Below are 27,439 nucleotides of genomic sequence, written 5' to 3'. Positions count from 1 at the left end.
ACACCCCCAGCAATAACAGGGAGCAGTGACTCTACAGAGCGGGAGAGGAGAGATCGGAATCTGGGAATAATGAATTGAAATGTTACAACAATGGATCAGAATCTGGGAATAAAGGATCGGAATATTACAACAATGGATCGGAGTTTAACTGATGGACTTAACTATCTTGTTTTGGAGGCTTATTGGATGACATTAACTTGGCGAATTTATGGGCTAATTTTTGTGATTCAAGCAGGTTATTACCCTGTCCTCGCTATTGTTGGTATCCCGGGTAAGTCTCTAACTCCAGCTGCCTCACTCTTGTTTTTGTTTAAGTTTTGAGAAGACTGAAGCTGTTGACTTCAGTTGCAATCACAAATTTGGAAACATTCCTCTCTTCACCACTTGCACAGGAAACTCCAGCTGAGATTAAAATATAAAGCATGGTTTAATTTTCCACAAACATACGAGGGAGAGGTTTCACAACATTCACCTCTTCTTACACTCACACAATCAATGGGGGATCGGGAAAGAGAAAGCGGGTTCAGGACACAGCCAGAGTGAAATACAAGGACGGGTTTTGTACGTGTCCAGAGTCGGGAATCGTGAGTCAATAGGAATGTTCCTTCTCAGGGGAGGTTGACTGGTTGTTGAATTCTTTGTCTTCCATCCTCCATGACGGAAGAAGGTACATAGAATGAGTAAGTCTGTAGGTCTGAGTTCCAATATTCCAGCAGTCAGCAGGTTTGAAAAGGGTTGGAGTTCCCTCTGCTGCCACCAGCTTGGTGATAGACAGCACAGGCCATTGCCTGGAGTTCTGCTCATATTCCAGATAAGACAGGAATTGCTGGAATTCAGTTCCAACAAACAACACAACAGCATCTTTCAGAGGTGGTCATTTGATGTAGCTGCTCAATGTTGGACGCAGGGTGACTGGAATCTTGAGGTTTAATTGAGTCAGGAGTTCTTTGCTGTCGGAGACACTGGTCACGAGTCAGTAAACAGGCTCTCTTTTCCAAACCGGTTGGAGTCACGAATGTTGTGGCCATTTGCACCATTCTGGGAGATTGCGACCTGTGAAGAATTGTCTATGTTTGAAGGTGCTTGGATCAGGCTGAGTGTCCGTGTAGCCATCGTTATGTTGAAACTCAGGCAAGGCATCAGGTGACCAGCTGCAGATTCTTTTTTCAGGTTGGCTAATGTCTGTTTTGTAAAGAACTGAAAAAAATGTCTTTATAAAGTATCCCAGCTGATGAATAAATATCTGTACAGATAGTTTCTGTCACACCTCAACCGTGACAGGAAGCAACACTTGAATCAAACTGTGAGTGTCCAGACCATCGAGCTGTGGACTTCCCTCCCTGCACCTCCCTACTGCTCAACCTCACTTCACCATTTGAAAAATCACTCCTTAACACCCAACTATTTTACCCAACCAAAAATACATTTCAAAACCTCAATGTCCTGAATGAATCTGATAGGCTTGCTTGCATAATGATGGACAATTTTCCTATTTATTCCCCATCCACACAGTGAACTCAGTGATGATCGTGGTCCTAGCTCAGGGGAAGTGCGGTCTCTCCAAATGTGTAACACGTTACCTCGTGGCCATGGCGACGGCAGATCTCCTGGTAATCATCTTGGATGTGGCATTGAGACAGATTCCAATTGTTTTTTGGGAACAGTTTACTTTCCTGTACGATTTCCCAGTGTGTCATATCCACGGTGTGCTGCTTCATGCAGCCACTGACTGTTCCGTCTGGTTCACTGTCGCGTTCACCTTTGATCGATTTGTGGCTATTTGTGGTGAGAATCTGAGAAAGAAATATTGTACCGAGGAAATGGCGGCTGTGGCCCTGGGAACCGTGAGTGTGCTGAGCTGTTTAAAGAACACAATGTGGTATTTTATATACACCGGTCGGTATTTGCTGTTCAACTCCCCCTTCTTTTGTTTTGTACCGGAGTCTGTGCGGTTTTCTGACGTCTGGGTTTCGATCGAATTTCTCCACCACATTCTGACTCCATTTGTACCATTTGTCCTGATTCTGCTGTTCAACCTTTTCACTGTGAGGCACATTTTAGTGAGCAACAGAGCTCGCAAGAGACTGCGAAATCACAGCGCTGGGGAGAGTCCCGGAGATCCAGAGATGGAGAAGCGAAGGAAATCCATCATTTTGCTCTTTAGTCTCTCAGCAAATTTCATCCTGTTATGGGCAACATTTATGGTATATTCCATATGGTACCGCATGTGGTTGTTGCGATATCGATCTGTAGACATGCATGGAATTGTTATTGAATTTGGTTTCATGCTGCAGCTCCTGAGCTGCTGCACAAACACCTGTATTTACGCGGTCGTTCAGGCTAAGTTCAGACAGCAGTTGAGGAATGTGTTTAAATATCCCTTTATTACAATTGTGCGATTATTGAATGATGAAAAGAAGTGATTCCCTGAGATTAAGAATGTTTGCTCAATAGCAGAATATTGGTTTGAATTTATTTGGACCATCAGGAAAGGGAATGTGGCAGACGGGATGACTTAATCGGACAGGAACTGAAATCTCCCTTTCCTGATGGTGGGATGCGTTTATTGGATTACCTTAGCGGTAGTTCAGTGGCAGACGGTACTCACGGTGTCTGCTGATGGGAAAATCATTTCCGTACTTGTGAATCTCATGCACATTCATTAAATTACAACTTTCCCACAATAAGTCTGACCATCAAGGTGATGTCAGCAGCAAACAACAAACTCATGCTGCTCGGCTTAGGGTAAAGCTGAGCAGCACCAGGTGAAGTGGTCAGTTTGGATAAGTGGTGGGTGGGGGTCTCTGAGGCAAAGAGGGAGGGGTGAGGAGAATGTTCACAGACATGGACTTGTTCTTGTTGGTAAGAGTCATAAAGGTTTACAGCATGGAAGCAGGCCCTTTGGCCCAACTTCTTTATGCTGTCCCAACTTTTACTTGTCAGCTAGTTCTAAATGTCCCCGTTTGGCCATGTCCCTCAATACCAAACTTACCCGTATAACTATCTAAATGCTTTTTAAAAGACAAAATTGTACCCACCAATTTATTAAGATCCCGTTGGAATCCTGGATAGCCTTATTTACTGTCCACTATGCCACTAAGCTTGGTGTCATCTGCAAACTTACTAACCATGTCTCCTAAATTCTCATCCAAATCATTAATATAAATGACAAATAGCAGTGGTCCCAGCACCGATCCCTGAGGCACACCGCTGGTCACGGGTCTCCAGTTTCAAAAACAACCTCTACAACCACCTGCTGTCTTCTGTCTCAATCCAATTTTGGATCCAATTGGCTACCTTCCCCTGGACCCTGTGAGATTTTACCTTCTGCAGCAACCCACCATGCGGGACCTTGTCAAAGGCCTTGCGAAAGTGTGTTTAGACAATGTATTATGAGTGGGGAAGGGCAATAAACTGATTGGTGGGTGGTTTGGGGGTAAAGGAGTCAGAATGCAGACGTTGTCTGGCCGATAGGACGGAAGCATCCTGTCAGATAACGGGTCCTGAATGTCTAAGGGGGGACAGTTATGCCACAAAGGGAAGGTCCACACTCAGAGGGAGAGCTGCAGCTTAACAGAGGGCAGGCTAACAGTGTCTGAGGGTGAATTGAGGGATGTACATTTCAAAACGGGGCTTTGTAATGAGGAGAGGAAGTCCCAGGTGAAGACATAGAGGAGACACACTCAGACACTGAGGATGATGGTGAGGATTCTGAGGAAGAGGCCAGGAATGTTCCAGAGGTGTGAGGCTCATGGAGGGATGTGCCAGGGAGGTCAGACACCATTTGATTTGATCTGATTTTGTGCAGGAATGAGACACAGAATGAGGATCCCATCAGCAGGAAACCACTGAGATGCCAGGATGGTCGCCACCTCCACCAGCCTCGTCCCTGCCACCCCCACAACAATTTTTAAAGCCACATCCTCTTCCAGCCAGAAGGGCAAAGCAGACGTTTACCCCCCACAGCTGTGGGTGAATAAGTGTGCAATGCTTCAACAGCCAGACCAACTTTGTGCCTCTTCACACCTTCATTCTCTTTTCCTCACATTACATCTTGATGTGACATCAGTGTCTGAGAGAGAGGCGGCTGCTGTCTTTGACTCCATCTTGTCTGTGATAACTTTAACTTTGTCTCCTGACCGCTGTTCTCCATCACTTCCTCCTCATCTGGCCTCAGGACCTCCACATCTGGCACAGCTGCAGCTGTCCGGCCCCATCCATCCATATGTCCTCCCCTCGATCCCTCCCTCCCTCTCCTCCTCCCTCCCTCCTTCTCTCCTTCACTCTCTCTCTCACTCACACACACACACACACACACACACACACACACACGTATATACACAAACACCAGCGCACGCACACACGCCTCCATGCGCATGCACACATGCCTCCGTATCTTCTCCATGGTAAGCTATTGCCGGAGATACGGAGGCATGGGATTGAGGGTGATTTATCGGTTTGGATCAGGAATTGGCTCGCTGTAAGAAGAGAGGGTGGTGATTGATGGGAAGTGTTCATCCTGGAGTTCAGTTACAAGTGGTGTACCTCAGGGATCTGTTTTGGGGCCACTGCTGTTTGTCATTTTTATAAATGGCCGAGATGAGGGTGTAGAAGGATGGATTAGTAAATTTGCTGACGACACCAAAGTCGGAAAAGTTGTAAACAGTGAGGATGGATGTTACAGTTTGCAGAGGGACAGAGATAAGCTGCAGAGCTGGATCGAGAGGTGGCAGATGGAGTTTAATATGGAAAAGTGTGAGGTGATTCACTTTGGTAAGAGTAACAGGAGTACAGAATATAGGGCTAATGGAAGGACTCTTGGGAGTGTCGATGAGCAGAAAGATCTTGGGGTACAGGTGCATAGCTCCCTGAAAGTTGGCACCCAGGTTGATAAAGTTATTAAGAAGGCGTATGGTGTGTTAGCTTTTATTGGTAGAGGGATTGAATTTAGGAGCCATGAGGTCATGTTACAACTGTACAAAACTCTGGTGCGGCCGCACTTGGAGTATTGCGTACAGTTCTGGTCACCACATTATAGGAAAGATGTGGAAGCATTGGAAAGGGTGCAGAGGAGGTTTACCAGGATGTTGCCTGGTATGGTGGGAAGGTCTTATGAGGAAAGGCTGAGGGACTTGAGGCTGTTTTCGTTTGAGAGAAGAAGGTGAAGAGGTGACTTAATAGAGGCAAACAAGATGATCAGAGGATTAGAGGGTGGACAGTGAGAGCCTTTTTCCCCGGATGGAGATGGCTCGTACGAGGGGACATGGCTTTAAATTGAGGGGTGATAGATATAGGACAGATGTCAGGGGTAGGTTCTTTACTCAGAGGGTAGAAAGGGTGTGGAATGCCCTGCCTGCAGCAGTTGTGGACTCACCAACTTTAACAAAGAACAAAGAACAACACAGCACGGGAAACAGGCCCTTCGGCCCAACGAGCCCGCGCCGCCATTTTAACATTGTGAGTGCCCTCTTCTACCCATGACCTTTGTCTATGCCTATTGGGGAAGATTGAGGGGAGACTAATTTAGGGACAATTTGTTACACCAATCAGCCTAAGAGCACGTTTTTGGGGTGTGGGAGGAAACCGGAGCACCCGGAGAAAACCCACGCAATCACGGGGAGAATGTGCAAACTCCCACAGACACCGACCCAAATCCATGTGTCTGCACAGCAAACAGTGATAGTCACTGAGCTGTCGTGTTGCCCGTCAGTTGGTCCAGTTTAAGCGGACACTAACGACGTGAAGCACCCGGCTACTCTCGAACATCCAGGAGCAGCCCTCGCATGACCCACCGCGTGTATGCCCCTCGTTAGACAACAAGGCGAACCGAATCACCTGTGGATTAAAAGAAAAGACATCGATAAACATGCAAAACCTATACCGACATTTACGGAATCCCCAGAAGCTCAGAAATAAAGCAAGTGAGCCAGAAAATATGTTGGAAGGCCGGTAGGAATCACTTGATTCCCAGGGACACCCCAAGGCTCTTGATCTTTATTTCGAACAGTCTCCTGTTTCCCTCCATCTCTAGTCCGCTCATGTGTCTATCTAAGTAAACCTTAAACAACTCCAGCGTACCTGCCTCCACCACCCTACTTGGCAGTGCATTCCACACCCCCACAACCCTCTGTGTGAAAAACCTCCCTCTAACATCTGAATTATACCTCGCCCCCCCTCACCCTAAGCCTGTGGCCCCTCGTAATTTTTGTATCCAACCTGGGAAAAAGCTTCCCACTGTTTACCCTATCTATACCCTTCATAATCTTATACCCCTCTATTAGATCTCCCCTCATTCTCCATCTTTCTAAGGAGAACAGCCCCAATTTGCCCAATCTCTCCTCATAGCTCAGTCCTTCCACACCAGGCAGCATCCTGGTAAACCTCCTCTGCTCTCTCTCCAGGGTCTTCCGGTAGTGCGGTGACCAGGACTGGACGCAGGACTCCCAATGCGGTCGAACAAACGTTCTGTACAACTGCAACATTAGATGCCAGCTTTTATACTCCAGAGTGTGTAAATGGTCATTGGATAAACATATGGATGATATTGGAATAGTGTCTGTTCGATGGGCTTTAGATTGGTTTCACAGGTCGGTGCAACATCGAGGGCCGAATGGCCTGTACTGTGCTGGAATGTTCTATGTTCTAAGTCTGCACACACACACACACACACACACACACACACACACCCCTCTGCTTCAGGATAATGGGGACATTTATTGACACATTAAGTCACACCCAATCCCCTTGTGTCTCTGCATCCACTGGCCACATACTGGGCTGTGAATTGGGGCTCGTTCCCCAATCATTTTCTCAAGCAGAACCCTCACAGGGTTTGGCTTCAGTGCCGTGTGTTTCTGAGGTTGATGACACATTCAGCCCAGCAGTCAGTCCCTCTCTCACTCACACAGTCTCATTGCTTGATGTCCATATTGGAGAGTGTTGCTGCAATGCCATCCTGCCACTTTTCCTGGCGGAGTGAAGGGGCTCCTTCACCCGCTTGTGCCTCTGGATGCTGGAACCTGGGTGGTCCGCACAGCCACTCACCTCCCCCCCTTCCCCCCACTCCCGTCATCTCTGTCCAGGCTCCCTTGCTCAGGCTGGAGGGGTTTTGGTGACACATCGCTGGAGAGAAGCAACTCCTGGTGTTCCAGGAAATTCAGGAGAAGGCTCAGGGAGACATCAGGAATCTATCGAGCCAGTCCCTGTGTAAACCCTGACTGTGCAGGGGAGGGAGGACCCAGAATTGAGGGGAGGTGGAGTGAGGAGGGTGTCTCAGGGGGTGAAGGGACTGGGGGAGGGGAGTGAGGGGGTGTCCCAGGGGTGAAGGGACTGCGGGAGGGGAGTGAGGGGATGTCCCAGGAGATGACAGGACTGGGGGAGGGATGTGAGTGGGTGTCCCAGGAGGCGACAGGAGTGGAGGAGGGGAGTGAGGGGGTGTCCCAGGAGGTGACAGGACTGGGGGAGGGGAGTGAGGGGGTGTAATAGAAGTAATCAATGTCTGGTCCGCGAAACAATGCCTCCCAAATCACAGAATGTTAACAGGGCACTCAATACAATCCAAAAACACATTCAAGATTCTTCAACTTACAAAGCCCTATTTGCGTATGTACCAGACTACATACATAAGCAAACAAGGTGATAAAAGCCCTATTTGCGTACATAAACAAAGGGATACGTGCCAAACTGCACAAGCAAGTAAATAAAGGCGATGCACAGTAACTCACGTAATCGCGTGAAGTACTCGGGAACAGCGCGTGAACACTCTCAGGACTGTCATTGATTGGATATCAGAGCAGAGGAATGAGCCTGATCAACTCATTCCTCAGCCTTTAAAAAGGGGGATTCCCATTGTCTCGGTGGACGCTCAACCATGGGATAAGCGCGCATCGCCCGGTCGTTATCGGGACAACGTGTTGGTCCTTCACCGAGACTGAAAAGGGCTCCCCAGTCGTTGGAAGGATGAAGGCACAGTCCTGATGGTAAATATACGTAACTCTTCTTCTTAATACCGTCTGTATACTGCAATTGTAGCTGTTCTTCTTCTTGAGTGCTGAATACTCTCTGTAAACTGTAATTGTAGCTGTTCTTCTTTTTGAGTGCTTAATACTGAATGTATAATGTAATTGTATACCATAGATAAAAAAGGATAGATAAGTAAGGAAAAATAAAGGTACGAAGTGTGAACCTAATCTTGTTGTATACCAAATCATTCTCTCACTCTCTTGAGTCTCCTGCAAAATTATAACTTTCGTACCATAACAGGGGGTGTCCCAGGGGGTGAAGGGACTGGGGGAGGGGAGTGAGGGGCTGTCCCAGGGGGTGAAGGGACTGGGGGAGGGGAGTGAGGGGGTGTCCCAGAGTGTGACGGAACTGGGGGAGGGGAGTGAGGGGGTGTCCCAGAGTGTGACGGAACTGGGGGAGGGGAGTGAGGGGGTGTCCCAGGGGGTGAAGGGACTGGGGGAGGGGAGTGAGGGGGTGTCCCAGGAGGTGACACTATCTCTGCAGGGCACTGAGGCCAGCATCGCAAGGACGGCGAGCTTGGCGCAGGACGGGCGCTCCATGGCAGCAGATGTCCGCACCGTGGCTCAGGTCATGAGGTCCGTGTCCAGGGTGGAGGACGTGGGGACCCACAAGTGTCAGCACCAGGGGATGGTGGGGTCTGACTCCAGCTGCCCCTCCCTCCCCTGAGAGCCTGAAGGGAAGAGGATCAGCAGGAGTCCAGCCCGGGACCCTCCTGCTGGATTAACTCCCACCCAGAGCCCTCGGCTGAGCTTTAGTAAGGCCCCCTGACCTTTCCCCCCTGCCCCCTGACCCACCCTTCATTGAATAGAATAAAGTGACGTTAGATAACTTATATCGTTGTACTATATATAATGTACCACATGTATAATCTCAGAAAGTTATATCAATCAATTCCAGCCCTTTTATTCATTTATTTTTCAAAGAACAAAGAGAACAAAGAACAACACAGCAACGGGAAACAGGCCCTTTGGCCCAACAAGCCCGTGCCGCCATTTTAACATTACCAGTCCCCCTCTCCACCCATGACCCCTATCTATTGTTTTTATGGCAATCCACAGTGAGGGAAACTAATTTAGGATTACTTCCAATCAGCATAACAGCACATCTTTGGGGTGTGGGAGGAAACCGGAGCACCCGGAGAAAACCCACGCAAGCACGGGGAGAATGTGCAAACTCCCACAGACACCGGCCCAAATCCATGTGTCTGCACAGCAATCAGCGATAGTCACTGAGCTGTCGTCTTGCCCAGTATCTGGCCCAGTTTAAGCACACACTAAGGACATGAAGCACTCAGCCAATCTCGAACAACCAAGAGCAGCCCCAGTACGACCCATCGTGTGTATGTCCCTCGTTGGACAACAAGGCGGGCCGACTTAAAACCTGTGAATTAAGAGAGAAAAAACATTATAATCATCCCATATCCTTTTCCATTACCAGGGTTGTCCACTGTTTATGAACTTTATTTAAAACAATCTCCTATATCCTCCCATCTCCAACCCACTCATGTGCCTGTCTAAGTTACTCTTAAACAACTCCAGCGTGCCTGCCTCCACCACCTTGCTTGGCAGAGCATTCCATACCCCCACTACCCTCTGTGTGAAAAACCTCCCTCTAATGTCTGTGTGATACCTCTCCCCCCTCACCTTAAGCCCATGGCCCCTCGTAATGTGTGTCTGTAACATAGGAAATAGCTTACCACTGTTTACTCTATCTATACCCTTCATAATCTTATATACCTCTATTAGATCCCCCCTCAGTCGCCGTCTTTCAAGTTTTAATGCCATCTAAAAGCCCTAACACTTCTTCCCTCGTAATACAAAAATCTTTCAATTGGTCTACAGCTCCCTCAGTGACCCTACTAGACATCAAGCCCCTCTCCTTCATGAATACCAACGCAAAGTATTCATTCAGGATCTCCCCCATTCCCTCAGACTCTAAGCACAATTCCCCACGTCTGTCTCTGAGAGGTCCGATTTTACCCCGAGCCACCCTTTTACTCCTAACATAGGAGTAAAACGCCTTTGGATTTTCCTTAATCCTACCTGCCAAAGCCCCCTTTTTGCCCTCCTAACTCCCCTTTTGAGACCCCTCCTACTCTCTCTGTACTCCTCCAACGCTCTCTCCATTCCCAGCTGCTTAGACCTGACATACGCCTCTCGTTTCTTCCTAACCAGGTCTTCTATATCTCTAGTAATCCACGGCTCTCTAATCCTACCTTTCCCATCCTTCCTCCTAACCGGCACACGCCTTTCCTGCACCCATTGCAGTTTTCCCTTGAAAGACTCAGTCTCAGTTGACAGTCTGTGTGGAGTTTGCACATTCTCCTACAGGCCAAAGGTGTGCGGTTTGGGTCGGCTGGCCACACTGAATTGCCTCTTAGCCCCCGACCCTAACAGGGGAAATATGCAAGGTTTAGTGGTTTGGGCCTGAGTGGGATTGTCAGTGCAAGCTTGATGGGCTGAATGTGAGGTAATGCATTTTGGAAGGTCTAAAACACATAAGAAATATACAGTAAATGGCAGAACCCTTCAGAGTATTGATAGACAAAGGGATCTGGGTGTCTGGGTAGACAGGTCACTGAAAGTGGCAATGCAGGTGGAGAAGGTCGTCAAGAAGGCATCCGGCATGCTTGCCTTCATCGGCTGGGGCACTGAGTTTAAAAATTGGCAAGTCATGTTGCAGCTTTATAGAACCTTAGTTTGGGTGAACTTGGAATATAGTGTTGAATTCTGGTCACCAGACGAACAGAAGGATGTGGAGGCTTTGAGAACATAGAACAGAGAACACGACAGCACAAACAGGCCCTTCGGCCCACAAGTTCCACCAGTCACATCGAAACCTACTAAGCCATAGACCTATCTATAACCCCAATCCCATTAGATCCCAGAGACTCATCCAGAAGTCTTTTAAAAGACCCCAGCGAGTTCGCCTCTACCACCACCGACGGCAGCCGATTCCGTTCACTCACCACCCTCTGAGTGAAAAACTTACCCCGAACATCTCCTCCGTACTTGCTTCCCTGCACCTTAAACCTGTGTCCTCTCGTAGCCACCATTTCAGCCCTGGGAAATAGCCTCTGAGAATCCACCCTATCTTTTCCTCTCAACACGTTATAAACCTCTATCAGGTCGCCTCTCAACCTTCGTCTCTCCAGGGAGAAGAGTCCCAGCTCCCTCAACCTATCTTCATAAGGCATGCCTCCCAATCCAGGAAACATCCTTGTAAATCTCCTCTGCACCCTCTCAATACCTTCCACATTCTTCCTGTAATGAGGCGACCAGAACTGCGCACAGTACTCCAAGTGGGGTCTGACAAGGGTCTTATAAAGTTGCAGCATTACCTCCCGACTCCTCAACTCAATCCCTCGATTAATGAAGGCCAGTACATCATACGCCTTCTTGACCACATCCTCCACCTGCGAGGCCTTCTGCTCCTCAACACTGCTAAGACTCCTACCCTTGATATTGTATTCCTTCATCCCATTGGACCGGCCAAAATGGACCACTACACATTTATCCACGTTGAAGTCCATCTGCCACTTCTCCGCCCAGTCTTGCATCCTATCTATGTCCTGCTGCAACTTCTGACATCCCTCCAGACTATCCACAACACCACCAACCTTCGTATCGTCGGCGAACTTTCTAACCCATCCCTCCGCTTCCTCATCCAGGTCATTTATGAAAATGACAAACAGCAAGGGTCCTAGAACAGATCCCTGGGGCACTCCTCTGGTGACCGACCTCCATGCAGAAAAAGACTCATCCACAACCACTCTCTGCCTTCTGCAGGCAAGCCAGTTCTGGATCCACAAGGCCAAAGCCCCTTGGATCCCATGCCCTCTCACCTTCTCAAGAAGTCTTGCATGGGGGACCTGACCAAACGCCTTGCTGAAGTCCATGTAAACCACATCCACCGCTCTTCCTTCATCAATGTGTTCAATCACATTCTCAAAGAACTCAACTAGGCTCGTAAGGCACGACCTGCCCTTGACAAAGCCGTGCTGACTATTTCTGATCATTCTAAACTTCTCTAAACGCTCATAAAACTTGTCCATCAGAATCCTCTCCATCAACTTACCAACCACTGAGGTCAGACTCACCGCTCGTTAATTTCCCGGGCTATCCCTGATCCCTTTCTTGAAAATAGGAACCACATCCGCAATCCTCCAATCCTCCGGAACCTCTCCTGTCACCATCGATGATGCAAAGATCATCGCCACGGGCTCTGCAATCACTTCCCTCACCTCCCACAGTAACCTGGGGTACATCCCATCCGGTCCCGGTGACTTATCTTTCCTTCATAGAATTTAAAAGTTCCAACACATCCTCTTTCTTAACAACCACTTACTCAGTCTTTTCAGTCTGCCGCAAACCTGTAGGACAACCTCCCAGATCACTTTCCACCGTGAATACCGAGGCAAAGTACTCATTAAGCACCTCTGCCATTTCTTCCGGTTCCACACAGACTTTTCCCCCTTCACCTTTTATCGGTCCAATCCCTTCTCTTCTCATCCTTTTACTCTTCACATATTTGTAGAACGCCTTGGGATTCTCCATAATCTTACCCACCAAGGCCTTCTCATGTCCCCTTCTGGCTCTTATTTATTTATCATTTATAATTATTTATTATATAATAATTAAATTTTAATTATATCACAATTATACTAACTATTATATTATTTTATATTTATTTGTCCATATAAATAATTTGCAGGAAAATGTAACTGGTTTGTTTGGGAAGTTTGCAGACAGCACAAAGGTTGGTGGATTTGCGGATCGCGATGAGGACCATCAGAGGATATAGCAGGATATCGATTAGTTGGAGACTTGGGTGGAGATGTGGCAGATGGAGTTTAATCTGGACAAATGTGAGGTATTGCATTTTGGAAGGTCGAATACAAATAGGAAATGTACAGTAAATGGCAGAGTATTGATAGGGAAAGGGATCTGGGTGTACAGGTACACAGGTCACTGAAAGAGGCAATGTAGGTGGAGAAGGTAGTCAAGAAGGCATACGGCATGCTTGCCTTCATCAGCCGGGGCAGTGAGATTAAAAATTGGCAAGTCATGTTGCAGCTTTATAGAACCTTAGTGAGGCCGCATTTGGAATATAGAGTTCAATCCTGGTCACCACACTACCAGAAGGATGTGGAAGCTTTGGAGAGGGTGTAGAAAAGATTTCCCAGGATGTTGTCTGGTATGGAGGGCATCAGTTATGAGAACATGGATGTTGAAGAAAGTTTGTTTGTTCCCACAGGAATGACGGAGGTTAAGGGGTGACCTGATAGAAGTCGACACTGTCAGCCGACAAGGCCTGTGGAGGATCATGTCAATGTTCGGCTGCCCCCCCAGATTCATTCAGATGGAATGCCAGTTCCATGATGGTACGATGGCCAGAGCACTGGACGGCAGAGAAACTTTGAAGGATTTCCCAGTCACCAATGGTGTCAAACACCCAGACTGTTCAGCATGATGTTTACTGCCATGCTGAATGATGTATTCCAGGACAGTGTTGCTGGAATCAGCCTCAAGTACAGAGTGGATGGGAAACTCTTCAACCTGAGGAGACTTCAAGCCATTACCAAAGTGAAGGAGACTGTCCTGAGACACATTCTCTTTGCCGATGACTGCGCCCTGTTTACTGGCTCAGAGCCAGAGATACAAGTCAGTATGGACAAATTTTCCACAGCTTGTGACAACTTTGGACTCACCATCAACATTAAAAAGACTGAAGTCATGCGCCAGCCTGCTCCTCATGTACCGTACACAGAACCCATAATCACAATCAAAGGACAGAAACTACAGGCAGTGGACCAGTTCACTGATCTTAGCAGCACCCTCTCCCAAGCAGTGACTATTGATACAGAAGTTAACTGCAGAATAACAAAGGCAAGTTCTGCTTTCGGTAGACTGTGCTCCACTGTATGGGAACATCGAGGAATCAGCTCACAAACAAAACTGAAGGTCTACAGCACCGCGGTACTCACTACCCTCCTGTATGCCTGTGAAATGTGGACTGTCTATCGAAGGCATGCAAGACAGCTCAATCATTTCCACATGACTTGTCTTCGCAGAATATTACACATTAGATGGCAAGACAAAGTAACAGACACTGAAGTTCTCTCTGGAGCGAGTCTACCATCAGTCCACACACGGCTGATGAGAGCACAGACCCGGTGGGCAGGTCATGTCATTGTTATCGGACAATAAATTTTCTGAAATTGGGTACACAATATGGAAGCAGAGTAAAGTTGCACTCAGAGCCTCCCCACTAAACCTCACAAGGGAACAGACACAGACTCGCAGGCAAGGACATGCTTTTAGAATGCAAATGAGGGCTCGCACACAAAGGGAACCGGACAGGATGGCACCTACAGGATCAAAATTAAAAAGTACACCCCCATCCAACCAAATCAGCACCTCTGCTCTAATCAAGCAACCCTCTATGGAGAAACCTAAGGAGTAGCATAACTAAGGAAGCATCCCTGGCCCCACAAACTTCCTGAGATCAGTCAAACACCCATTGTTCAAACCCCGGAGATTCTAGACCATTAATAAACCCATCAGACAGAAACCATTAACACACACTTAAAAACATCGTTACAATACTTGAAGACATCGAAACAGGATGGTCAGAGTCGAATACTGGAAACAAAACATTAGTATTTGAATTGTACAATGTATTGGAGTTCAGGTATAACTGTAACCCATTGCGACGGGTCTTTAGAGTGCTTTCGGGACAGTTCGGTCTGTCTGTCCTGACTGCACCTCCGTCGACGTTAAAATAAAGCTGTCCCGCTGTTGAACCTGACCCTGAGTCCGGAGTGATCGTGTCCGCCCACTCGCGCTAACATCATCCATTTGCTGGACGAGCGCATATCCAAGCAGCTCCTTTTTGGGGAACTCTCTGCTGGAAGACGCTCGCATGGAGGGCAGAGGAAACATGACAAAAACACACTAAAGTCCTCCCTGAAGTCGCTTGACATAAACACGACCACCTGGGAAAGACTGGCACAAAACCGCCCTACCTGCTGCTGCCTCACCCACAAAGGCTGTCAAGCTTATGAAGCAAGGTGCAGTGCTGAAGCACAACTTAAACACCAGTTGCACAAATCCAGAGCCACCAGCGCAACAACTACAGTGCCCACACAAATCTGCCCAATATGTGCCAGGACATTCCGTACCCGAATTGGCCCTGATCAGTCATCTTTGGACACACCGCAACCAGCCTCAAAATGACTGATGGTGTCGAGGTCCTGATGGATGAACAACAAGATTGTGAGGCATGGACAAGGTGGACAGTAAGAAGCTTTTTCCCTGGGTGTAAGAGTCACTTACGAGGAAGCAGAGGTTTAAGGTGCCAGGGGCAAGGTTTAAAGGAGATATACGAGGCAGATTTTTGACACAGATGGTGGTGGATGCCTGGAACCCATTGCTGGGGGAAGGAATGGAAGCAGATACAACAGTGAGTTTTAAGGGGCGTCTTGAAAAATCCATGAATAGAATGGGAATAGAGGATATGATCTGCGGAAGGGGAGAGGGTTTGAGTTCAGTCGGGCAGCATGGTCGGTACAGGCTTGGAGGGCCAAAGGGCTGTTCCTGCCCTGTAAATTCTTTGTTCTTTGGTTGTTGTTATTTGTTGAACGCTTTCCCTTTCTGTTCGTCCAGTGTCTGCTTAGCTGCATTTTTGAAAATCTCAGAGGGTTCGAATTGAAATATTGAAAACATTGTGTTTGTTTATTCATTGTCAGTAATTTTAATCCCCAGAGAAAGTCCTCTCTGTGGATTCCACTCCCACATAAATGTGAGGCTTCTTTCAATGTCCTTCCACAATGCCTCAGTAACCTCGAGTGCTGACTGGTTCACTCTCTGCTGCCAAAGTCCAAACATGCTTCGGGAATTCTCAATAACCTTCCGTATGCTATTCACACTCTGGGAAGTGCAGAAGATATATTATCCCATCATCGCTGCTCTTGGCGTTCCCTGTAAGTGTCGCTGTTAACTCCATGCATCATGTTTAACTGTGGCATTTCTCCTCTGTACTTCCGGATTCCTTTCACTCTCTCAGCCCATTGATGGTCCTGGTGAGTAACATATGCTGAATTAGTGCTGTTGATTGTGAAGAAACATGAAGACAGAGATTTTGTGAGCTAAATCGCAATATGCCATGTTCAGTGTGTTCTATGTATCTGTCTCCATGTGTCACACTGGAACGTATCTGCCTAATTCTGTTTGTTACACGATCACCTCCTCACTTTGCCAGATGTTTCATTCTTTTACTGAATTGGCGTGGGCATCTGTGTGTTCAGCATTTATTGTCCAATCGTTCTTGCTCTTGGGACAGTGCAGATGAAGCAGCTTTTGCTCTGCTGCTATATTTTGTGATATCGGAACGCCAGCAATTCCAGACTCCACGGACTTTTACTCGGAAACCACGAAGGAACAGCAGTGTATTCCCAAGTCAGGACACGGAATAAAATTCTGATGCTTGCTGTACCAGGACATAGCAAGCTTTGATAGTTTAACACATCATTTGGACACAATGCCTGATGTAAAACTGCATGTTGCTATTTGCTCAGTTATGTTTTCAAGACTTTATTTGCATTTCCAAGTCTTTATTCTGCACACATTTTCAGATGTAGAGCAGCAATGTGACAGAGTTGTGATAAGTATGCAGACAAAGAGTTGAACATCAAATCCCTGCTGTGCAGAAGGAGACCACTGAATTTGCACGGATTTGCCGACACAGCATCTTACCCGGCCCCCTCCCTCTCCCCTTCACAACACTTAAGAAGCATTTAAAGGAACACTGCAAACACCATTGCATCCAACACAATGCAGGAAGTGCTGGGAAAAGGGGCTGGGCTTGTGCGTGCATCATCACACGGGGCACCGCATCTAGAAGTAGCACCTTTCACCACCACGTTTCTGAGTTAGTCTGAAAGTGTAGCAAAATACCCTATCATTTTTCACACAGTAATTGGATAAGTTGTCCATGGATGTTGCCTGATGTGGCTCTGTTGGCAAGGATGCTGAGATTTCTATGTTCCTCTTCCAATAATGCCAACTTTAATCTCCCCTGAACAATCTGCCTCGGCAAAGCTGTTCCCTGGACAAGCTCTGTCTCAATGGAGTGTGGGGAGGAGGAGAGTTTGATGCCCCAGCGCTGAACTGGACTGTGAACCCGTACTGTTTCCACATTTGTGCACTTTCTTCTACCAATCGGTGAGCAGTGATCACAGGAATATCCACGCCCCAAATCTCCCTCCCAGGCAACAGCAGCCTGATATCTATTACAGTTGAAGCCGAATTCTACACAGTTTTCAGTTCTTTCCAAGTTTGGGTGATTGCTGCTTTCACAAACAATAGCTTGTTATTTTCGACAAGATGGAGCAGCAATCCCCCATCTCAGGAATGACATTTCTTAACGTTTGCAGCAGATTCTGAAAGTCGTGCTGGTTTGGTGCATTGGCCGTGCTAAATGAACCTCGGGGCAGTAGTTACAGCTGGGGGAAGGGTAATTATGAGGCTATTAGGAGAGAATTAGGGAGCACAGGTTGGACTAGGAAACTACAGGGGCTGGGAACGTCCGAAATGCGGAGTTTATTCAAGGAGCAGCTACTGTGAGTCCTTGATAAGTATGTCCCTGTCAGGCAAGGAGGAAATGGTTGAGCAAGGGAACCGTGGTGCACTAAAAAAAAATGATTCGCTGGTTAAAAGGAAAAAGGAGGCTTATGTCAGGATGAGACTTGAGGGCTCAGGTAGTGCACTGGAAAGCTTTAGATTAGCCAGGAGGGAGTTAAAGTGTGAGTTAAGAAGAGCTAAAAGAGGACACAAGGAGACTTTGGCTGATAGGATTAAGGAGAATCCTAAGGCTTTCTATAGATATGTTAAGAACAGAAGATTGGTTAGGGCAAGATTCGGGCCAGTTAGAGACAGCAGTGGGAAGTTATGTGTGGAACCGGAAGAGATTGGAGAGGCATTGAACCAATATTTCTCTTCGGTATTCACGCAGGGAGACGTAAATGTAGTTGTGGAGAATACTGGGTCACAGGGTTGTAAACTGGACAGTATTGCAGTTGATAAGGAGGATGTGCAAGATATTCTTGAGGGTTTGAAAATAGATAAGTCCCCTGGGCTGGACTGGATTTACCCTAGGATTCTCTGGGAGGCAAGAGAGGCGATTGCAGAGCCTCTGGCTCTGATTTTCAGGTCGGCGTTGGTCACAGGTATAGTGCCAGAGGATTGGAGGATAGCGAATGCTGTCCCATTGTTTAAGAAGGGGAACAGAGACTTCCCCGGGAATTATAGACCGGTGAGTCGTACTTCTGTTGTGGGCAAAGTTTTAGAAAAAATTATTAGGGATAGGATTTATAGTTATTTAGAGAGTAATGAATTGATTGGAGATAGTCAGCACGGTTTTGTGAAGGGTAGGTCGTGCCTTACTAACCTTATTGAGTTTTTTGAGAAAGTGACCAAAGAGGTGGATGGGGGTAAGGCAGTTGACGTGGTATATATGGACTTTAGTAAGGCGTTTGATAAGGTTCACCATGGAAGGCTTCTGCAGAAAATGCAGATGTATGGGATTGAGGGTGATTTAGTTAATTGGATCAGGAATTGGCTAGCAGATAGGAGACAGAGGGTGGTGGTTGATGGAGAGTATTCGTCATGGAGTTCGGTTACAAGTGGTGTGCCTCAGGGATCTGTTTTGGGGCCACTGCTGTTTGTAATTTTTATAAATGATCTGGATGAGGGTATATAAGGATGGATTAGAAAATTTGCTGATGACACCAAAGTCGGAGGAGTGGTAGATAACGAAGAGAGGTGTCATAGTTTACAGAGAGACTTGGACAAGTTGCAGAGCTGGGCTGAGAGGTGGCAGATGGAGTTCAATGCGGAAAAGTGTGAGGTAATTCACTTTGGCAGGAATAACAGATGTGTAGAGTATAGGGCTAATGGGAGGACTTTGAATAGTGTTGATAAACAGAGGGATCTAGGTTTATGTGTGCATAGATCCCTGAAAGTTGGGAATCAAGTAGATAAGGTTGTTAGGAAGGCATACGGTGTCTTGGAGTTGATTGGTAGGGGGATTGAATTTATGAGCCACCACGTCATGTTGCAACTGTACAAAACTCTGGTGCGGCCGCACCTGGAGTATTGTGTACAGTTCTGGTCCCCACATTATAGGGAGGATGTGGAGACATTGGAAAGGGTGCAGAGGAGGTTTACCAGGATGTTGCCTGGTATGGAGGGAAGATCATATGAGGAGAGACTGAGGGATTTGAGGTTGTTTTCGTTAGAAAGAAGGCGGCTAAGAGGAGACCTTATTGAAACATACAAGATGATTAGAGGTTTAGATAGGGTGGACAGTGATAGCCTTTTTCTTCGGATGGAGAAAGCTAGCACGAGGGGACATAGCTTTAAATTAAGGGGTGGTAGTTATAGGACGGATGTCAGAGGTAGGTTCTTTACCCAGAGGGTGGTGAGGGAATGGAATGCCCTGCCTGCTGCAGTTGTAAATGCGCCTAGTTTGGGAGCGTTTAAGAGGTCCGTGGATAGGTTTATGGACGGAAAGGGATTGGTTTAGGTTAGAGGGTCATTGCTTTTTTCTTAATTGGTCGGTGCAACATCGTGGGCCGAAGGGCCTGTTCTGCGCTGTAATGTTCCATGTTCTAATTCCCCCTCAGTGTCCCCGAACAGGTGAAGTGTGGCGACTCGGGGATTTTTCATAGTAACTTCATTGCAGTGTTAATGTAAGTGTATTTGTGACACTAATAAATCCATTTTAACTTTAAGAACTTAGATTCTGTATCTATTATGGATAGTTTGATCCTGTTTGGTTCTTTATTTCACAGTCCATTGCTGCTTTTTCAATGTCTGTCTCCAACAGGAGAAACTCTCACAAAGAAGACACTCTCAGTGTATGTAGTCATGAAAATTCTACTTTCAGACTGAAATCTCATTGAATACTGCTGCTTTTTCTTTTTCAAACTCCCTTACAGTGAACTTAGTGACGATTGTGATCCTATCTCAAGGACGATGTGGTCTCTCGAAATGTGTCGCTCGATACCTGGTTTCCATGGCAGTGGCAGATCTACTGGTTATTATAGTTGATGTGATACTCAGACAGATTCCCATTGCTCACGCCACACACTTCCTTTTTGTACAGAACATTAAATTATGTAATATACACGGCGTCCTGCTTTATGCAATAACTGACTGTTCAGTCTGGTACACAGTTGCTTTTACCTTTGATCGATTTGTGGCAATTTGTTGTCAGAAGTTGAAAGCAAAATATTGCACAGAGAGAACAGCGACCATAGTTGTGGGAAGCGTGACGGTGCTGTTCTTATTGAAAAATACTTTCTGGTATTTTGTTTTGACCAGTGAATACACACTGTTTAACGTTCCTTGGTTTTGTAACGTGTTAGACACCTTTCTTTTTTCAAGGGTATGGGGAGCAGTAGAAACAATACATTATATTTTAACTCCGTTTGTTCCTTTCTTTCTGATCCTTCTGCTCAATGCGCTGACTGTTAGACACATTCTGGTGTCGAGCGGGGCCCGGAGGAGACTCCGGCTCCACAGCAGTGGGAAGAATCCCAGTGATCCCGAAATTGAGAAGCGAAGAAAATCCATCATTTTACTCTTTGTCATCTCGGGAAATTTTATCTTGCTCTGGGTGATGTTTGTGGTGAATTCTGTATACTTGCGAATGATCATGATGCAAGGTAATACATCATTTGGCATTTTTGATGTCCTACAAGAAATCGGTTTTATGCTTCAGCTTTTGAGTTCTTGCACAAATACCTGCATTTATGCAGCAACTCAGAATAAATTCCGTAACGAATTAAAGTCGGTGCTGAAATATCTCATCACTCTGATCTTGAAATGTTGCTGGGGAAACAAATAGAAACTAAAACATGCCCAGCTGGCTCCGGGAATAGGAACAAAGGGCAAAACATCCCGTAATCGATTGCTATTTCATTGTTAGCTTCAACAAATTTGCAGCAAACAGACTTCTTGCGAGAAACTGGATAAATCATTCAAACCTTTAACATGTTAACAAAATAAGATAAACAAACAACTTTTCACCTGGATCAAATAATCTGCTTGTTCTTTCTCTTGTTGTATATTTTTTATTCATTTATGTGATGTGGGTGTTGCTGGCTGCAACCAGCATTTATTGTCCATCCCAAACTGCCCCCCATTTCAGAGCACATTTGAGAGTCACCCACACACCTGGAGATCTGCAGTCTCATGTCGGCCAGACCGGGTAAAAATGGCAGATTTCCATCCCTAAAGGTCATTAGTGAACCAAATAGGTTTTTCCAACAATTGGCAATCATTTCATGGTCATTGTTAGACTTTTAATTCTAGATTTTTATTGAAATCAAATTTCACCAGTGGCCGTGGTGGGATTTGTACCTGGGTCTCTGGGTTACAAATCTAGTGACGATACTACTGTGTCACCATCTACCTCGGCATGTGTTTGTCTTAACGTGCCATGGAAAAGACGCAGAGATCTCAGGTAAAAACCATCCACGTGATAACTGAGCCACAATGAAGATTGGTGATTATTGGGTTCTGTAGATGCTATTTGTTCACCAGATGGACAACTCATCCAATGAATAGAGGGCTATCATTTCTTTATGAATTAAGATTGTCTTCATGGTATTGGAGATTGAAAAATAACTTTAAAACTTCACGCACACCCTGGGTGGGATTCTCCCAAACAGATTCTAAGAGCTGAATTTGTGTAAAAACTGTTTTTTTCAGCAGGAGTTTCAAAATGATGGTGGATGGGGGTTCATGGGGTTGGGATGGGGGTCACTGGATGGTGGCAGAGAGAGAGAAACATTTTGTCCAATTATTCATCCCAGCTCCCCACCCCCTCCCAATAACCAGCGTTTCCATGAGTCTGGACGATGGCAACCCAACACCATCCTTGGTGTGAAGCGCCACCTCAATGGGTTGCCTACCAATAACAAACTGGCCATGGTAGGCAGGGAGAGCATACCGGTGGGAGCGCGGGGGTGCCCATTGTGGACCCTTAAGGCATAAACGTTGATGCTGGTACTGCACTGCCTTCCGGGCATGTGTTTGAGTTCAGTTGCACAGGCAGGGGCAGCCTCCTGACTATCACCAGCTGGGTTCCACGAGGTGGTGACCTTCCTATAAAGTGGCGGCCAGAACTGCAAACAGTATTCTAGCTGTGGCCTCACCAAATCAAGACAACTCCAACATGACTTCCCAGCTTTTGGCATCTATCCCTGGAATGAGAAAAGCAAATGTCCCAAATGCCTTTTTCACCATCTTACTAACATGCCTTTGAGCTTTCAGAGATCTGTGGACAAACGCGCCAAGGTCCCTTTGTGCTTCAGGAACTTCCTAGTGTCACGCCGTTCACAGAATAATTCCTTAACAAATTACTCCTTCCAATGTGTATCGTCTCACACTTTTCAGGGTTAAATTCCATCTGCCACTTACCCGCCCATTTGACCATCCTGTCTATATCTTGCTGTAGCTGAAGATACACAATCTCACTGTTAACCTCCCGGCCAATCTTTGTGTCATCGGCAAACTTACTAATCCTACCCCCCCAATAGTGCTCTCTGCCTTTTAATTAAATGATAAATAATAGGGGACACAGCTCAGATCCCTGTCGTCACAACTGGACACTGGTTTCCAGTCACAAAGGCAGCCTTTTCTTATCCCCCTCCACAACTGAGCCAATTTTGAATGCACTTTATTAAAGTTACACTATATCCCATCTGCATTTGATTTCTTTATAATTCTCCCATGTGGGACCTTGTCAAAGGCTTTGGGAAATCCATTTCAATTCCATCAACTGCTCTACACAACTGGTCACCTTCTCAACAAATACTATCAAATTCGTTAGGCATGATCTCCCTCTGAATGTTGGCCCAGTCAATGATGTCCACATCCCATGAATGAATAACATCAAACATTTGGGACTGATTATCGAGCTGCACCGTTTACTCTGAATTCAGTGTTGAGTTTTTTTGATTCCTCTGTGGGACATGGCCATCACTGGCTGCTCAGCATTTATTGCCCATCCCTAGTTGCCCTTGAACTGAATGGCTTGTTAGGCCATTTCAGAGGGCAGTTGAGAGTCAACCACATGACTGTGGCTCTGGAGTCACATGTAGGCCAGGCCGGGAAAGGAAGGTAGAATTCCTCCCCTAAAGGAAATTTGTGACCCGGGTGGGTTTTCCGACAATTGACAATGGTTTCATGGTCATCAGTAGATTCTTCATTCCAGATATTTTTTAATGAATTCAGATTCCACTATCTGCCGTGGTGGGATTCGAATCTGGATCCCCAGAACATTAGCTGAGTTTCTGGATTCATAGCATCGTGTTAATATCACTGGGCCATTGCCTCCCCTGCCTCCACTATTTTGAGTGTCACGAGTAGGCTTACATTAACATTGCAATGAAGCTACTGTGAAAATGTAGTCACCACATTCAGGTGCCTGTTCGGGGACACTGAGGGATAATTTAGCATGGCCAATACACCGAACAAGCATGTCTTTCAGAGTGTGGGAGGAAACCGGAACACCCAGAGGAATCCCATGCAGACACAGAGAGAATGTGCAACTCTGCAAGGACAGTGACCCAAGCTGCAAATTGAACCTGGGTCCGTGGCGCAGTGAGGCAGCAGTGCTAACCACTGTGTCATCGTGCTACCCAGTTCTTTCCCCAGTACTGATGATTGGCCTGGATTAGAGAGATTTCATGGAGAGAAAATAGTCACATCTTCTGTATTTCACTCAGTCTCCAAATCCTTCTGTTCTGTTCATTGGTTTTTCTCTCTCTCGGGCTCAGTTGATGATCTGATTTGCTGCATTTTCCTGAACTGAAACCTTTTCCATGTCTCAGCTGGTCAGACACACTGGGCAGAATTGAATCCCTAACGTCCGGGGTCCCAACGGCGGAGCAGGAATTGGCAGCAATTCTGTTGGTGCATCAGGGATTGTCCGAGGGACACACCTGACAAAATCATGAGAAGCAGAGATTGGGTGGATAGTCAGAGGCTTTTTCCAAGGGTGGAAGAATCAACTACAAGAGGGCACAAGTCCGAGGTGAGGGGGTGAAGTTTCGAGAAGATGTGTAGAGGAAGCTTTTCACACAGAGAGTGATGGGTGCCTGGAACTCGCTGCTGGAGAAGGTGGTGGAATCAGGCACATTAGCAACATTCAAGGCGTATCTTGATAGACACATGAACGGGAGGTGAACAGAGAGATAGAAACTGCACATGGGAAACAAGTAATGGTCTAAACAAGGATTACAAATTGCTGCAGACTCGATGGGCCAAAGGGCTTGTTCCTGTATTGTTCTTTGTTCCAATCCAACACTTTTTCTCCCAGAGTAAAATGGAACATTTCCCCGGTCCGTCCCACACCAGGAACTTTTATTTTTCACCACAGTCTTTGATGTGGCACTTTATTAAATACCTTCAGGGAACCTAAGTACCGTACATCCACTGGTTCCCCTTTATTCACGGCACATTTTACTTCTTCAAACAACTCCAATAAATTGTTTAACGTTGGGTGGGATTTTCTGGTCACTTGGGCTGGTGACCCTGAGCTTCCTGTGGTTTGTCATTTCAATCCCCCACCTTGCGGACACTCTGACCTTGCTGTCCTTGTCCTGTGACAGTGTTGGGATGAAGCTCAACGCGAGCTGGAGGAACAGCAGCTCCTCTTTCGAATGGACTCTCGACAACATTCTGGACTCCGCTCTGAGTTCAACAATTTCACATCAGACTCTCCACCTTCATTCCAGCTTTTCTGCTGCTTTCATTTTCTCTCATTACTTTCTTTATTCCTTCCTGTTCCATTCCGACAGTTGCCGGGTAACCAGTCCCACCTGGAGACATCTTGGGTACAATTATCACCAAAAAAAAGTTTCAGTTTATTTATGGGTGTGACAAGTGGGCTTACATTAACACTGCAATGAAGTTACTGTGGAAACCCCCTAGTCACCACACTCTGGTGCCTGTTCGGGTACACAGAGAGAGAATTTAGCCTGGCCAATGCACCCTAAGCAGCACGTCTTTCAGGCAGTGAGAGGAAACCTTAGCACCCGGAGGAAACCCACGCAGACACAGGTAGAACATGCAGACTCTGTGCAGGCAGTGACCCAAGCTGGAAATTGAACCTGGGCCTCTGGCACTGTGAGGCAACAGTACTAACGACTGTGCCACCGTGCCAGTGCCCAATGGTCAGGAACATGGTAGTTTTTGCCACCTGTGTTTTCGGAGAGCTCAGTTTAATGAATTTCTGGCACTCTGTACAGACAGGGGCTGTCGGGGGATTTACGCCGGTCAGTGTGGGGGGCTAATCCCACTCGAGAGGTGGGCAGCAGCGTGCTGAGGGGGCTACTGTGTGTGTATTCATCTCCCAGGCATCCCCTGGCCCCGAACTCCCCGGGGAGCCTCAATGGGCTCTCGTCCCTCCAGTGAGACCATCAGGTCTAGCCCACATTAATGGGGGACCAGACATGATCCCCACTTGTGTAGACACTTGTTTGTCGTTTATATTAATGTGAATATCGGAGGCATGATTAGATAGTTTGCAGATAACACCAAGATTGTTGGCACGGTGGACAGTAAGGAAAGTTCTCTCTGTGTGCAATGGAATCTCGATCAGTTGGGCCAATGGGCTGACGAGTGGCAGATGGAGTTTAATTGAGACAAATGCGAGATGATGCATTTTGGTAGATTGAACCAGGACAGGACTTACTCAGTTAATGGTAGGGCACTGGGGAGAGTTACAAAACAAAGAGATCCAGGGGTATATGTTCATAGTTCCTTGAAAGTGGACAGAGTGGTGAAGAAGGCATTCGGCATGCTTGGTTTCATCGGTCAGAACATTGAATACAGGAGTTGGGACGTCTTATTGAAGTTGTACAAGACATTGGTAAGGTCATACTTGGAACACTGTGTGCAGTTCTGGTCACTCTATTAGAACATAAGAACATAAGAAATAGGAGCAGGAGTAGGCCATCTAGCCCTTCGAGCCTGCCCCGCCATTCAATAAGATCATGGCTGATCTGTCGTGGCTCAGTTCCACATTCCCGCCCTCTCCCCATAACCCTTAATCCCCTCGCCTATCAAAAACCCATCAACCCGCGTCTTAAAAATATTTAGCGAGGCAGCCTCCACCACTTCAACGGGTAGAGAATTCCAGAGATTCACCACCCTTTGCGTGAATAAATTCTTCCTCAACTCTGTTCTAAAACGCCCCCCCTTTATCTTGAGGCTGTGCCCTCTAGTCCTACTGTCCTTTCTGAACGGGAAGAGTCTCTCCACCTCTATCCTATCCATCCCATTCATCATCTTATACGTCTCAATGAGATCTCCCCTCATTCTTCTGAACTCTCACGAGTACAAGCCTAGTTTATTCAACCTCTCCTCATAGCTCAACCCCCTCAACTCCGGCATCAACCTAGTAAACCTCCTCTGCACTCCCTCCAAGGCCAAAATATCCTTGCGTAAGTACGGCGCCCAAAACTGCACACAGTACTCCAGCTGCGGCCTCACCAATGCCCTATACAGCCGCAGCAAGACCTCCCTACTTTTATATTCAATCCCCCTCGCTATGAAGGCCAGCATCCCATTCGCCTTCCTGACCACCTGCTGCACCTGCAAGCTGGGTTTTTGCGACTCATGCACAAGGACCCCGAGGACCCTCTGCACCATCGCCTGCTGCAGTTTTTCGCCACGTAAGTAATGATCCTTCCTACCATTATTCCTACCAAAGTGGACCACCTCGCACTTGCCAACATTAAACTCCATTTGCCAGTTCCTGGCCCATTCGCCCAGCCTATCTACATCCTTCTGCAGACTCTCCACACCCTCCGCGCAATTTGCTGTTCCACCAATCTTGGTGTCATCAGCAAATTTCGACACCCTGCACTCGGTTCCCTCCTCCAGATCATCTATATGAATGGTAAATAGCTGAGGCCCCAGCACCGACCCCTGGGGCACTCCACTAGTCACCATCCGCCAATCCGAACAGCACCCATTGACCCCCACTCTCTGCCTCCTATTTGACATCCAGTCCTCTATCCACGCTAACACCCTACCCCCAACTCCATGCCCCCTAACCTTCTGCAATAACCTCTTGTGAGGTACCTTGTCAAACGCCTTCTGAAAATCAAGAAAGACCACATCCACCGGCTCTCCTCTATCCATCGCCCTAGACACATCCTCATAGAACTCCAGTAAATTTGTCAGACACGACTTGCCCTTAACGAAACCGTGCTGCATCTGCTCTATCAAGCAATTCCCCTCAAGATGCCTCGCTATTTCCTCCTTGATGACGGATTCTAACATTTTACCTACAACAGATGTTAAACTAACCGGCCTATAATTCCCCGCCTTTTGCC

At 46.9% G+C, this 27,439-nt stretch overlaps 1 protein-coding gene across 1 annotated transcript in view; it reads left to right on the top strand.

Moving 5' to 3' along the window:
* Positions 1–1,820: 1,820 nt before the first annotated feature.
* The window catches only part of LOC145360929 (uncharacterized), a 34,475-nt gene continuing 8,856 nt past the window's right edge, over positions 1,821–27,439 (top strand). Inside the window, 1 exon segment of the mRNA XM_080216434.1 lies at positions 1,821–1,844. Within this exon segment, the coding sequence (XP_080072560.1) occupies positions 1,821–1,844 (24 nt within the window).

This window comes from Carcharhinus amblyrhynchos, chromosome 33, assembly GCF_965287045.1.
Source record: "Carcharhinus amblyrhynchos chromosome 33, sCarAmb.v2.hapA, whole genome shotgun sequence".
NCBI classification, from domain to species: Eukaryota; Metazoa; Chordata; class Chondrichthyes; order Carcharhiniformes; family Carcharhinidae; genus Carcharhinus; species Carcharhinus amblyrhynchos.
Note: the sequence above shows the minus strand (reverse complement) of the source record. Positions and strands in the feature narration are given on the sequence as shown.